The sequence below is a fragment of the Thunnus maccoyii genome, chromosome 15, assembly GCF_910596095.1.
Source record: "Thunnus maccoyii chromosome 15, fThuMac1.1, whole genome shotgun sequence".
NCBI lineage: Eukaryota > Metazoa > Chordata > Actinopteri > Scombriformes > Scombridae > Thunnus > Thunnus maccoyii.
In genome coordinates this window covers 17,488,572-17,503,670 of record NC_056547.1, presented here as the reverse complement: position 1 = coordinate 17,503,670, position 15,099 = coordinate 17,488,572, and the positions used below count along the sequence as shown (strand labels likewise).

Here is a 15,099-nt window from a genome sequence, read left to right as displayed (position 1 = left end):
CAAACTGATCAGATGTCAGGAATAATTTAAGATTATTTTCTTTTTCCCTTGTATCAACTGTTGATTGAGATGAGAGTCATCGTTAAAGGGTCACAGAGCTAACACTCCTCCAGGACATCACCCAAAACATATGAGGACATTTTCCTAAAAAAATAGAATTACATAGATGACAGTTGTAACTGGGTTGTAGTTTGATGTGGAATCTTTTGCAGGATGTGGTGTATTCTCTATGAAAAACTTCAAAAATGAAGGGGTTTTGGTTCAAATGTAGAAATGATCCTGGACCCACAAATCACTGTGTTTGAAAGTAAAGATTCCTTTTTGTCTTGTCTTGTTTGATCTTTTTGGATACATTTTTCACAGAAGACATTTGACATGTCACAGTAGGAAAAGCACAGGTGTAAATAATAAACACTGTCACACTGTCATGACTTATTGTGACACTTGAATAGAACAGAGACATCATTAATGTTATTGATATCACCTGTGCTTTTCCTATTACGACAAATCAAAATGTCCTCTTTGAAACCGGCCTATAAAAACAAATACAGTGCGCTGTGCCAGTGCTTGCACTTTATCTATACAGATTGAGATTTTGACAGATTTATCATTTTTTTATTATATATGAATGTGTGATTGTCTGTAGATTACTCTAACGACTATCGGCTATGGTGATAAGACCCCTCGTACCTGGCAAGGACGGCTCCTAGCTGCTGGCTTCGCTCTTCTGGGAGTCTCCTTCTTTGCCCTGCCTGCTGTAAGTCTCTTATATTTACACACAGCCCTGTTTGTGGCTGCTGTCAGCCTACTCAGAGTTGCATGTGCGACTTTAATATGGCCTCTGACCCTCAGGGAATTTTGGGATCAGGCTTTGCCTTGAAGGTTCAGGAGCAGCACCGACAGAAGCACTTTGAGAAGCGAAGGATGCCCGCCGCCAACCTGATACAGGTAAGTGGGATTCATTTTCATATGGTGTTTAAAGGGCTGGTACATTATTTTTTTGAGTTTTGAGGTTTTTATATCATTCTGTAGCTTCACATTAGTGTTCTATATGTATTCAAATTCAAGAATTCAAACCCCCTAGCTCACCTAGCCAGTAGCCACAGAGATAGACGGAGCACTCACTGCAGCTGCTGCTCTGCTAAACGTGTTAACAGACACACAGACACACACAGACGGAGCACTCACTGCTGCTGCTGCTGCTCTGCTAAACGTGTTAACAGACACACAGACACACACAGACGGAGCACTCACTGCAGCTGCTGCTCTGCTAAACATGTTAACAGACACACAGACACACACAGACGGAGCACTCACTGCTGCTGCTGCTGCTCTGCTAAACGTGTTAACAGACACACAGACACACACAGACGGAGCACTCACTGCTGCTGCTGCTCTGCTAAACATGTTAACAGACACACAGAAACACACACAGACGGAGCACTCACTGTTGCTGCTACTCAAAGTTTAAAAAATAAACTCTGAGCTCCTCCCGCCAGTAAAAGGCTCCGGATCTGAGCAGAATCTGGTGTGACTTGCGGGTGTTATTTGTCCTGAAGCTCCGGCTCTGCTCCCGGCTCTGCGCCCAGCTCTCTCTTCCACAGCAGCTGCCTGTCCCTTCGCTCTGTCCAGTGCATTTATTAACATCATGCATTCTCAGCACTGCGACATTGCTCGTAGTATATCTGGACAACTTTTTGTGCTCTAACTTACAGCGAGAATGTTAGGAAGACAGCGAAATGTGTGTGTGTGTGTGTGTGTGTGTGTGTGTGTGTGTGTGGTGGCGGGGCATTAGCGCTCTGGCTCTAACCCACGTCATGGCATTTTGCTAACGGCTGAGTGGGCATTTTTTCATTTGAGAAACCCAGAAAGGAACACAGGTGGAGTCGTCCTTTAATAAATCACTCTTACTTGCATAGTGAGGTGCAATCTTTCACTTTGTATTTCTGTTTTGTGTCTTTCTTTAGGCTGCATGGCGTCTCTACTCTACAGATGCCAAGCACTCTTATCTAACAGCTACATGGTACTTCTACGACAGCATGCTGCCTTCTTTCAGGTAGGTGCTCTCATCAGTCTACATGTTCAGCACTGAGTGGATTCGACCATCAGAAATCTGTGTTTGCCTTTGGTCATTTGTTTGAAGTGTTGTAATTGATGCAGACAGAGATTTGAGAGTTGCATCACACGATTAGATTGTGAACTGTGAGTAGTCTACAGCAGTCAGTGATATTTCGTTTTACCCCTGCTCATACATTCGTACCATTGTGAACAAACAACGCACATCGCACCTGTTACTTTTGGTCCATAAAGAACCCTCTTCAGTTGAATTTGTGCAGTGGTGGTTTCAATCAAATGGAATAGTGTTGATTTCCTCTCTATTCAAATTTTAAATTATTCTTTTAAATTAAATTTGGGTCCAGCCCGTTCAAATCCTTCTGCCACCACTATTCAATTACATTTTCATTACTTTTCTTCTGCGCAGTGGTTTCTTATATTTTGCATTTATGTATTAATTTGACTAATTTTGATTTGCTTAAAAGGAGGGGAAGATGAGAAACATAAATAGAAACATGCTTACATTTATATCAAGTAAAAATGTTAACTTAATTTGAATTTTCATCTACATTTACATCTTATCTCTCTCAAGTATCCCTCTTCTTTTGAGCGTTCGGACCAATGATTTGGCCTTTTTGTGAGTTTTTCATCATTTGTTGTTTTTTTTGTTCATTTGTCATTTGTTTTTTGTTTATTTGTGCACGTGGGTGTCAGAGAACTGACGCTACTGTTCAGTCACCTCCAGCGACAGCGTAACAACAAGAAGGTTCTCCACAACTCCTACCACACGCTGCTGTCTGGGCTGCGGCCCTACAGCTCCCCCTACCTGTCGGGGGACAGGTACGCACCCTCTCACAATCCCACAGTACACTCAGACAGGTGGCCAAACCTACAGTCATGCTCATACACCCCATACACAGTCAAACAGCAACAACATGGACTTATAGAACAACACATTCAACAGGTAAACACAAACAACAATCAAGGCTGACTGCTTCTGGAGCTTTCTGCATGGATGTGTCGTGTCTAACGATATTTCACTAATGCTGATCTGAGACCACTGTGTTGCGGGCCCCCCTGCTTCTCTGCATCTTTGTCTGCTTAGCTCATGCTCTTGCCATCTCCGCCACCTCCCGTTGTTCACTCACTGGTTTCCTCTTCTTTCTTTCTTTCTTTCTTTCTCTTTGTTTCCATTGTGTCGTTTCCATGCCCTCCATCCTTCATCCTTCATCTGTTCTCAGGAAGGCAGAAGTTCCATGCAGGTTTGTTCTTCAAGTCATGAGCTGTGCTTGTTGATTTAAGAGCAGTTAGATGGACTTGCTACATACAATTTGTTAACTTTTGTAGCCTAAACTTTAAACAATAGCCAAGGAAATAAAGGACTAATTAAAGGGTAATTCTGGTATTTTTCAACCTGGACCCATTTTGATTTTCCCATCATTTGGGGTTTAAGTGACTAATGGGGAAAGAAATTTGTGGAATTGTTCCAGTATTGAGTATGATCGCTTCAGCCGGCAGCTGTGAAATGGGCTGCAGTGTAATCCTTGGGGGCAATTGTGCCAATGTATGTCCAATAAAAGTGCTTCTTTTTTCCTCTGACAGGCTCAGATTGTTATTATAAGTGTCTGATAATGAAAATAAACACAGGAACTAGCTGTCTGTAGCAGCATTATGGCTAATTGCATATGGAACTACATCCGGGGCAGTTCGCATGTCGATTTGTTTACGTCTGAGGCTGTAGATAGCTCAGAGTCTGTTCATGCTGGACAATTAGTAAATTAGTAGATGAAATAAATTAGTTCATGTCTGCAAGTTTCCAAATTGCAAGGATAAAATGACAAGATCCACACTATGCAGTTTTTATTGACTACCGCTGGACTATAGAGACTTATATACTGTAATTCCTCACATGATTACATGTTGAAATCACATTTTTTTTACCATGTAGAATTGAACGTCCGATCCAGCCAGCCTTGCTCTTTTCATCCATTTGATTCTGTGGAGGAATCCATTTGTAGTAGTTACACAGGTGGGATTACTCTCATCTGTGGACACTAGATTTTCCAAGTCTGGCAGCAGCAGTTCCAACTCTGCAGAAAAAGTTTTTCTCTTTACTCGTCAGGAGAAGAGAGCAGTGACTGCACTGATAAACCTCAGTTTATCTGAGGTAACCGTTACTGTACGTTGTCTTTCCTGACGGTCCTGTTGCCTTTCTGCCTACATTCTTAGTTTTTCCTCCTTTTGTTTTATCTTCTCTCTGTGTACTCTGGCTCAAATTAGTTAGCCATTATGCTGCTGCAGACGGCTAGTTCCTGTGTTTACTTTTGTTGTCAGACACTTAACAAAACACAAAGCACATAACAATCTAAGCCTGTCAGTAGCAAAAACAAGCACTTTTAGTGGACGCACTTTTATGGGCGCAATTGCCCCCAAAGATTACGTTGCAGCCTGTTTCATGGCTGTCGGCTGAAGCGATCTCACTCAATACTGGACCAATTCCAAAAATTGTTGTCCCCATTAGTCACTTAGACCCTAAATGATGGTAAAATAGGGTCTAGTTTGAAAAAAAAAAGGATTACCCTTTAAGTAAATGATATATTCCAGACTTCTGCATGCATTAGATGAGACATCAGTGTATCTGAATCAAACAAGTTTTGCTGGTAGAAATGTCTTGGATTTTAGGAGCTGCTGTCACACCATGATGATTAATGGGCTGTCTTGATGAATATACTCAGGTTAACCATTACCTACTACCTTTGCATGATCCTTCCCCACCTACTGGTACAAACCCAATTCCTCAATCCTCACTGAGTGTGTCTCCATAATCCAAAATTGCCTCTCAGAGTACATTTCCCAGTTTAAGGCAAGGTAACAAGAGCAGGAAAGGAAGAGGCTATTTGAACTATTGAGATACCACACCTCACCCCTCCACCTCACCTTCTCTCCCCGGTTTTTCCTTTGCTACGTTTTATCCTCACGGCTTCACCATGTACCCAGGTTGTGTCCCAGAACTTCTCGTCCTCCTTCACCCACCCCCACCTTCTTCCACTCCTCTCTTCCCCTCACCCTCTCTCCCTCTGCCTTGTGTGTCTCCCCAGTCAGCTCCTTTCTAAAAAGCGGGGTCTCTTCCGGATTCACGCTGGCCGCAAGCAGAGGTATCCACGGCAACAAGCCTGTGCACGGGGCACGCTAGAACGTCACCAATAATAACACCTCCTTTTATACGCACATCCTGCTCACCTTGCCTGACACACGCAAACATTTATGGACCGGTGCAGCAGTTTGCTAAATGTTTTGAGTTATTGTTAAAGTGTCACACCACTTACAGGTTGTGAGTTTGACATGGCAGATGCCATATTTCTCTTATTTTCAACCATGGATTGTTACCAATTAAATACTTTGAAAGGGCACTGTACTCCGGTCCACAAATACTTGAGTGCATCCTTTACTGTGAAGAAATTTTGTGCTCCTTTTTCCCTGAGAGGAAGTTTCTCCAGCTTGTAGAAACTACTGTAAGGTTATTTTTTGCCTGCTTTGGCTTGAAGATCATGATAAACCATGTGTTGAAAACACCTTGATGGTTTCTGAATGTGTGTGTTTTCTTTCTTTCCAACATGTTTCATCAAACGTCTCTGATGAAACAAGGAAATGAAATATTCACACAGTAAAAAAAAATCTTGTCTAATCCCAAATCGGAACAGTTGAAGTAGGATTTGTAGTAGGGATTTGCCCCACTCTTGACCTGCTTAATGTTTTCCATTCAGTTGTTTGGTTGTCTCTTCTTGGAGAGAAGAAGGTTTAAATGATTCAGCATGCTTTCTTGTCTCAGATTAGTCATATATTGAAGACCTGTGTACCAAATCAGTATGTTTGTGGTATATTACTTAAAAGGTTTTTAAGTGCTAAAATGTTTCAGTTTGCACGCAATTTTCTTTCAATGTTTTGGAAGGATTCAGTGAAATTTATGGTCCTGAATGCATCCAAATCATTTACTTCCTTTCACCAACGGCATGAAAAGGTCTTTCACTCTATCCTCCCCATTTTCCTTCAATCTACTTGAAGCATTTTAGCTTGCTCGTATGAAATGCTTCCACTAACATCCCCTAACTATTTAAATTTTAATTTAAATGGCCGGCTGTGGCACACGCACAACAAAGAGTATATCATCGTAAGAATGTGGGAGTGAACGACTCGGCTGGAATTGCTCTGTGGTGCATGACTTTTGCATTGCCTTATGGATCCGTGATAGTGTCTAACATGCAAGTGGCTACAGAGAAGAAGCGGTGTCAAGAGCATGCTATAACGAGAGCGTTAAGAGTCAATCTGTTGGAGAGAGAGCGGCCGTTAAATAGCTTTCCTCCTGTAAATAGATGACCTCACATTCGGCCTGGCCTTTGGTTTGTGGAGAGTGGTATAGAGTACTTAATGAGACACCTCTCGTGCGGCTGCGCTTTGAAGCCGATATTTTGATGCCTATTCACTCTGTTGAAGGGATTAAGGAAGCGTGTCTTTATTCTGATGGTAGGTGGAATATTTTCCGCCGTCCCAGCACTACTGCAAGACTTGAATCAGGTTTCAGTCTGATTTTGCTGAATCAGGTGCTATGATAGGCACATTAAATGAGCAAATCCTCAGGGCAGAATCAGTTTTTAGCTATACTGAGTGGTCCCTATGGTCAGTCTGTCTCCATGGTAAATCAGCTAGTCTGTCCTTCATTGAGACGAAATGTGAATGTCTGTTATGTCCATGTTTTATCTGTTTGTTGAAGAGCCTCTGTGATGATTGTTATGAAAGTCAGAGGTCACTTTTTTTGTGTTACTTCACAATTACTAACATAATCTTTTCTAACAAGCTCAGGCTGCCCCTCTGCTGCTTCCCAAAGCTCCCAGGATAACACAGCTTAGTTTCCCATTAAGGTCAATGGCATGGACATTGTGATCAATGAGGAAAAACACAGTTCCTATCATGATCCGAAAAAGCATGTTGTGCCCACAGATATTTGACTTTTTTATCTTCACTGTTAGCAGTAAAATAGGCTTCCGGGATCGGATCAGGATGAACAATTCCCGATCATCCCAAACCATTCGGAACAAGGCGTCACCGCTGCCCCCTGGCTCCGGTGTCCGTCACTCTCCCAGCCAGGAGAACGTCCCAGAGGCCACCAGCCCGGGAAAGGTCCAGAAGAGCTGGAGCTTTAATGACCGCACGCGCTTCCGTACTTCCCTTCGCCTTAAACCACGTCCTCCTGCAGATGGTAGGTAGCAGTAACACCCTGATCTGAACACTTTTCAATCATATTCTCATTGGTCATTTCTGTGTAATAATGCCTCTGAATATCTTCCTTCTACCTGGGTCCAGTGGAGGGGCTTGGGGAGGACAGCGTGGAAGACAAACCGTATTGTGACGTGGCCATGGAGGAGGTAATCCCAGCAGTGAAGACACTTATCCGAGCTGTCAGGTGAGTCCTGCCATCAACAATATTTGAGAATATTTGATTCCCTCCGTGGAAATCTGGACACACTCCTTCTTTAAACTCCTTCTTTAAACTATATTTAGATGTGAAAACCTTTAGCCAAGAACTTTTCAGCAGTAAAAAGTGATTCCAGGTATGCTTAGTAGGCTTCACCTGGCAGATCACAACCTTTAAGCTGGTCACTGAAAGAACAAGGTCACATTGGTCAGATGCATGTGTATCTGGACCATAGCTGCTTCTCATGGTATTTACAGCCTGCATTAATAGATGAACATGCTGCTCCTCCATTTAGGCGCTGGCGTGTGCACATTCAGCTGACTGAGGAGAAATGTCCACTTAGGAGACGTAACTGAGCCCTCCTGCAGGCATGGTTAGTTTCCCCATGTGACCTTGTCGCTCAGCAAGCCCAGCTCATTCAGGCCGGTCATGTGTGAGGTGGCGTGATACGATGGCCTATTAGAGATTACAAACACACGCACAAATATGGTACAGATGGAGGATCACTGTACAGTACGACTTTACAGAGACGATACTGTACAGTTTAGACAGGGACAACTGTAATAACAGTTGATTGAGAGGGCTGCTGATGTTGATATTGATTGCTGTGCTTGTGTCATCTCTTCCTGTAAGTCATGGATTACACACTTTGATGTAATGTTACTGTAGTAATATGTGCTTAGACGTTTGAATGAACAGATACGGCCTTCTTCAGCTTTACAGACAACAGTGATGATAAAAAGCAAAAAAACTAGTTAGCTGCACTCATAATCTAAGGACAAAAAGTGTGTATGTGTGTGTGTGTGTGTAGGAACTGCTCTGTTGGCAAATTATTCCATAGTTATAGTAATTAATCATTAATCATTATACATAACACTCTGTGTTTAAATTTGCAAATATCCCACAGGGCTACCAACAAAACCTTGAATGCAGACATATAGGGACATATAGGGGCATATGTGCACCACCCACACCACACACACACACACACACACACGGTTTTTCACTGATGGTGGCAGAAAAAAACAACAATGACCAACAAACATCTGGTGTTGGGACCAAGCTGGTCTCCGGGGGGGTTTGATGAGAGCGGATAATAATGACGTCCCGTATGTCAGCGCTGTACTCTCACACCATTTGTCATGGTAGCGTGAAGCTGTTTCTGTGGTTCCATATATACTTCTGTTTCCAGGTCTGCTTACTACATACCTGGTGGAAAATTTTGTGAAGCTCTTAAATGAAGTGGGGATGTGTGTGGAAAATACAGAGCGTGTTCAGGGTTAATGTTAATGACTATTCAAAACGGTCCCAAAAAATTCAAGAAACTTAAGTTTGAGCTTCTCTGTGCAGAATGACGTATGTGCAGTCTGTTTTCACATTTATTTGCTGAAAGGGGAAAGTTTCTCTGCGCTCATCAAAAATCTGAGTTTAAGGTGTGGTGCCTATGAGCATGATTTGTGACATCATAGTAAGGTTTGAGCCAATCGTGGTGCCATAATCTTCATAATAATTTTGAATGATCCAATATGATTATGAGTCATACACTATATCTTGTTTGCAACATGAGATTATTGTCATTCTTGATAAAACGAGTGACCTGTCTGAACCCGGCAGTTTGTTAAAATTTAAACTGAAGCTTTCTTTATGGTAGATGTACAGCAGGTTTCCGTTCTATTGATGCAGAGTGATATGAATATGAACACTTTTGTCAAGAACATTTAGTGTGCTGTACCAAACTACATAGGATTAAAACATAAATATGAAAATATTAAAATATCAAATATAAATATAAGTAAAAAGGATATTTAGGCATGGAAAATGAAGTGTCACAGTCTTAGGTGTCTCTGGATGTAACACTGAGCAATGGTTGTGATTTGAGGTGAGTTGTGACTTTAAAGTGGCAACACAGTATATGATGTGCAAACATGTCAGTGCAGTGCAGGTAAGGTAGCAGCCTTATAGTCCTAACTCTATGGTGTTTAAGATTTATTGCTCTGGGAAAGAAATGGTTCCTTAATCTAGCAGTGCGGGCACTGATGCACCTATATCGCTGTCCAGAGGGCAGGAGATTGAAGAGGTGGTGGCAGGGGTGTGTCGGGTCACTGCAGATGGTGGTGGCTTTATGGAGACAGCGGGATCTTCGAGAGGTGGCAGCTGGGCTCCAATGACTCTCTGGGCACAGTTGATGATCGACTATTATTGTCTGATCTATTATTGTTTGATATTGTTGTGCCACTGATAGGGTATTATATGATCTCTCCTCAGGTTTGCACTTGACTCAGCAGATAGCTCTGACCTCAGCTGCTCTGTGCTGCAGACAATAGGCGAGAGGGAGTGTCTATAGATAGTGCAGGTGTGTAAACAGCAGGTGCTTCACTGTGTTAACACACACACACACACACACACACACACACACACACACACATGCAGCATCTCATGATTGATGTCTGTGAAACATAATTTCGCAGCAGGCCTTAGTGCTGAGACTTCACTTTAGAGATGTATGTGGTTTATCAGTGCCTGAATAAATGTATGGTGTTCTGTTTATGTATGGAGGGACTAGTAGAGGGTTCAAGAGGATGAAAAAGAAGAGAGAAGGGGTAGGAGGATGAGGAAACAAGGCCTGATATCTCTCTGTGCTTCCTCTACTGTGACTCTCATGCACAAATCCAATACGACACAGAACACAAAATGTCTGCTTGTTTGCAGTCTTTGGGTGAAGCTCCTATTTTATTAAATAATGAGTCATTGTCATCAGTTTTTGTAGCGTTTCAGCTGTAATATTTTTAAACTCATAATGTTTATGCAGTATATTTCTCTGTAAGAATAACTGAACCCACCTGCTGTAGCCTGTTTGTTAGATTTTGTTCACTTCGCCAGTAGGTAATCATATCCGGCAAAGAATCATTTGTGCCTCTGCATTGGCCCATCCTACTTGGCCCACCTATTTGTGTCAGCATTAGTCATCTTTAAGTCACAGATAAAACCTTGCAATTGGAGACTTCCAGGAATCCATCTTTGCTGAATTGCAAAAATATTTGCACTAGCTATGCAAGAATTTTGGGGCACAGATGACACTTCCTGTCCCTCCAATCATTGCTGTGTTTTTACGTCTCAACTTCCTAACAATAGGAAGGTATAATATCTTTCATTGAGCTGTGCCAGCTGTACTGTACCACTGCCAGGGACTGTTGCACAGTTGCTGGAAGTTTTCTGAGGGGAGAGAGGGGGCCACACTCAAACCTGACCATGTATTATGAAAACTATTTTATCGACTGAGGAAGAGAGTCAGCATTTTGAAGAAACCCTTGGAGGATCCACATCAAAAGTCCCCCCCCCCCCGTTTCCCCAACCTTTTCTTTACCCACACCTGAGACCCACCCTCATAAAAAAATCTGCATCTACCTGCAAAATAAGAAAAGACCGCCTGCAAAAATACCCCAAACGCAGGAGTCATCAAGAAACAGAGTGCTGCGTGAGGGGGAAGAGTGCGCTGACGACTGCTACGGCACCAGCTGTAGACCACCTCCTTCTCTCCTTCATTCGCACCTTCTCCTCTTCTTTGTCGCAGGGGTGGTCACTGCACAAAACTGTGCACTGTATATGGCTGCGGTAAATGCAAGCGCTGCAGACCTCAACAAAGGTTACGGTGGTTATTTCGGAAACTGACCCTTCTCACAAGTTCAGATTTCACCTGCCCCTGCTTAGCCCACATGTGTGTAGTAGTGTTAGCGTGCGTGAGTGTGTGTAGCTATTCTCATGCATGCATTTGTGGCATTATATTTTATTGTGCACGTGTGTATGGTTGTGTACATAGATATGTCTGTGTGATGTTTTCTTGGAACAGCTGAGCATTTCTGATCTTCCGCTTCCCCAGACCTTTGATGTGATTTCTTTTCTTCGTCCTGTGAAGGCAAGTGGAGTATTATAGTGGACTTAGTGGTCTGGGTGTGAGAGATAGGATTTCCTCATCAAAAAAAAAAAAAAACTGTCCTTGCTCTTCCTCCCTCCCTCATTCTTCCGTCTCTCCCAGCTTGACTTGTAGCGCAATCCATCACAGGGGTGAGATGACAGCTTGAGTGTGTATATTTTTTTTTCTCGCTTACATTTGATGTTTCCGGTCCTTTTGCGGAGCCAGCACCTCTGGGCTGCCTATCGCATAAGTGATAAGAATGGAATTGACTGACCCACCCAACATAGAGAGCCAAGCACTTGCACACACACACACACACACTCACACACACACACACACTCACACGCTTAAACTTTCCTGCACTCCCTTCCCATTATCTCTTGCACATCCTCTACTCCCTCAAGCATGACGTCCAACCAGAGCGACTCTGGGGCAGAGGATGTTGTCAGGGATGCGTTGGCCGGGTACAGTAGTGCTGGGTCAACATTCCTCGGTGTGATTCCCCCACAGTCAGTGGGAAGTGGGTGGCGATGATGAGCTATGTGCACTGGGAGTGGGAGCAGCTTTGGTCCAGTGGCACCAACATGGCTGTCATACTGACAAAAGAGCAGAAACAGGAGGGAGTTCTGATAGAGGTGTGTGTGTGTTAAACATTACTATCTACGGATTTGTGCTAATTGCTGAAACAGCAAACACTGATAAGCAAATGGTTTGGTAGGGGGGTGGCTCCCTCTGCGACTCTGCTCTCTTTATGGGGCTGTTTGTGAATGATAAGGTCACTCTGACTGTAATTAATCTTATTATTCTCAGGGTGGCCTGCATCCCTTTGATAGCTGTCTCACCCCTGCATTTTTCCGAAGGTTTACTGTACATCCATATACAGTATGTGGAAGTGCAGTGTGAGGCTTTTTAAAGGTGGCGTTAACTGTCTTTTTGTGTGTGTAGGATCTTGAAGTTCCTTGTGGCCAAAAGGAAGTTTAAGGAGACATTACGTCCGTATGATGTGAAGGACGTCATAGAGCAGTACTCTGCTGGACACCTGGATATGCTGGGCCGCATCAAGAGCCTGCAGATGCGGTAGGTTTCACATATACAGTAAAACGTATCGGTGTGGGCAGGGGATGTATTGTATGTTGTGTATTCATGCCATGCTTATTTTTTTCTCTTTGTCTTTATTGTATATCGTATTGTCTTCACTTTCTACTGTGCCTTTATTAAGCTTGTGCAAAATTATTATTATGATATTAATTGTAATCTGGTTTTTGTGTTACAGGGTGGACCAGATCATTGGGCGAGGGACCGTTCAGCCCGATAAGAAGGTGCGCCCTGAAAAGGGAGAGAAGACGCCGCCAGAACTGGACCCACTGGATGAGCTAAGCATGATGGGACGTGTAGTCAAGGTGGAGAAACAGGTAACGGATGGGTAGTTTAGTTTGTATTGCATTTATGTAACAATGGATAAAGGAAAAGTGAGTGCAGAACTTACTTCGTATAATGGTGTGAATTAATCACAAAAAACTTAATGCAGTGTTTTCACTCACTCTTTTGGAAAGCAAAAGTACTCCAGTAGATCTAAAAGAAGCTGCCATAAATTAGTGCAGGAAGTGAAATCGACTTAAAGCAATGAAGAGCTAAGTTCATGTTCTCTGTTCTAGTAACTCAATGGGTTTTTACTTTCATCAGTCTTTCTTCTGTACTGCCTAAAAGAGAATCAAGAGATATGACGTCTTTGAATAACAACAATTGACCAAGTGTTTGAATTTTAGTAGCTACTATTGTAGTAGACACTTATTTATCTTAGAATAGGGACAGAAAACTCCAGGAACCTGTTTCATCTTATCAGAAAAGAAATGTGAAAGAAATAGAAGAAGAACAGAGGAAATATGGATATGAGGGCTCTCAATTAATACAAAGTGTGGAGAAAAACAAATCTTGACACTTGTGTGTGTTGGTTTAGGTACAGTCCATAGAGAACAAGCTGGACCTCCTGCTCAACTTCTACTCCCAGTGCCTAAAGAAAGGCTCGTCCCACTTCACCCTTTCCTCCCTTCTGGACCCGGACCTGACATCTGACTACCACAGCCCCACGGACCAAAGAGACCTCTTCCCCTCCGTAAACACGCTCAACATCTCCCAGTCTGAGAGTGGCAACTTAGAATGACAGTGAGCTGGGGGGGGGGCTGTTCAAGCACAGACGCAACCCCTTTACATTACGTCTTCCTTCGGCTGAGTCTTCACTCCGAGCAGCTCGATCTAAATGTCTGTTTCCTCTCTTCACTACATTTCATTTCTGTCTGCGATGATTTCTGGCAACTCCACCCTCCTCCACTCCCATCTCAAATCTGCATCCTCACCTCTTTTTCCTCAAGTGAATGTCTCCAGAGCTGATACAGACATACCCACCAGATGGCTCCACCTGACAAGGAGCCTCAGCCAAAGCTGCTCACCACACACGCCTCTCAACCCGCTAAATGAGGATGGAGATAATTATTACTTGACTACTGAACCACTTTCACCCACTCACCACCTCATGCTGTACATATATATATATATATATATCTACGCCTACTTTAAAGCTTCAACTGTAGATAATCAGACTTTTTAAGTTTTTTAAATCTTTGGAGAAATCTTGTCTTTTTTTCCCCCCATCCTTATTTCTTTTTTCTCTTGGCTGCTTGAATCAACTGCCTCTGAGAGTTTGCTCACTCAGTTGACATACACAGTGCTGCAAGTGTCATTTGTTCAGTAACTTGCCAGTCACTGTTTAGATGACATCACAATTCTTGATACTGTGATGAATGTAATGGGTCCCACCTGCAATTATGCATTCACGTCACCAGGAAAACAAACAAGCACTGATGTAATCTGCTCTCTGGGACCTGGATGTGCAGACTGGGCTGACAGCCACCTCGCCAAAGCACCAAACTTCTACGGTACATATGCCCTCCTAAACTAGGGCCTTTTACTTGTAAATCCTGCTTTAATTGCCTGGACGTGTCACATGAAAACAGAGCTGGAGGAATGTGTTGGAGTGACTGATGTGTACTGTATGTTGTTGTTTGTTTTGATCTCCATTCCTTCTCTGAAAAGTTCTGTCTTCAACAAGCCCACTTGCAAAAAAAAAAAAAAACCCAAAATACCAAAACAAGACATTATTCCCTTTTTGGCTGGCATTCAAGTGAGGAATGTTCATACTTATTTAGGATTAAATAGAGCCAAAATGTCCTTTCATGGGTCCAAAATCCCTCATTTGCAATATTTCAAAGGCTACTTTACCTCCTTGAGTATTTCAGTAACCTAACTGTGTTTTTCACATGCCATTTAAACCTCTCTGTCTTGCAGCCCACCCTCCAGACATGCATGTTCCTCAGACCAGTTCTGTAGAAAAAATGTCAATTTTCTCACATTTTCTGCACTGCTCCTCATCACTCGCATCTAGCCACAGGTCAGGTTTACCATGTCAGCTGGTTTCTTACAGGATGATAATTCTCACTCCCAGTCATCAGATGCTACATGCACAGCAGCTGTGGAGACAATGTAGAAACTCTTTGGCCAGTTTGGTGCCGTTTTTCACCTGCGAGGTGTTCTGGTCTAACGCATGGATTCTAGGCCATTATCCTCATGAATGCACGTGTCTTAGGTACGTTAAAAACAGAACACA

At 42.9% G+C, this 15,099-nt stretch overlaps 1 protein-coding gene across 5 annotated transcripts in view; it reads left to right on the top strand.

The window, feature by feature from the left end:
- LOC121913838 (potassium voltage-gated channel subfamily KQT member 4) overlaps positions 1-15,098 on the top strand; it is a 49,565-nt gene extending 34,467 nt beyond the window's left edge. Inside the window, exons 6-14 of one of the 5 annotated variants that reach the window (XM_042436700.1) lie at positions 647-757; positions 853-948; positions 1,968-2,056; positions 2,770-2,895; positions 7,083-7,309; positions 7,414-7,513; positions 12,384-12,515; positions 12,712-12,850; positions 13,396-15,098. In XM_042436700.1, coding sequence (XP_042292634.1) covers positions 647-757; positions 853-948; positions 1,968-2,056; positions 2,770-2,895; positions 7,083-7,309; positions 7,414-7,513; positions 12,384-12,515; positions 12,712-12,850; positions 13,396-13,599 — 1,224 coding nt within the window. In that variant the 3' untranslated portion in view covers positions 13,600-15,098. Of the gene's footprint in view, positions 1-646; positions 758-852; positions 949-1,967; positions 2,057-2,769; positions 2,896-7,079; positions 7,310-7,413; positions 7,514-9,790; positions 9,879-12,383; positions 12,516-12,711; positions 12,851-13,395 lie in introns of those variants that run through there. The other 4 variants (XM_042436699.1, XM_042436703.1, XM_042436701.1 and 1 more) reach the window with 4 other exon arrangements.
- Position 15,099: the final 1 nt, after the last annotated feature.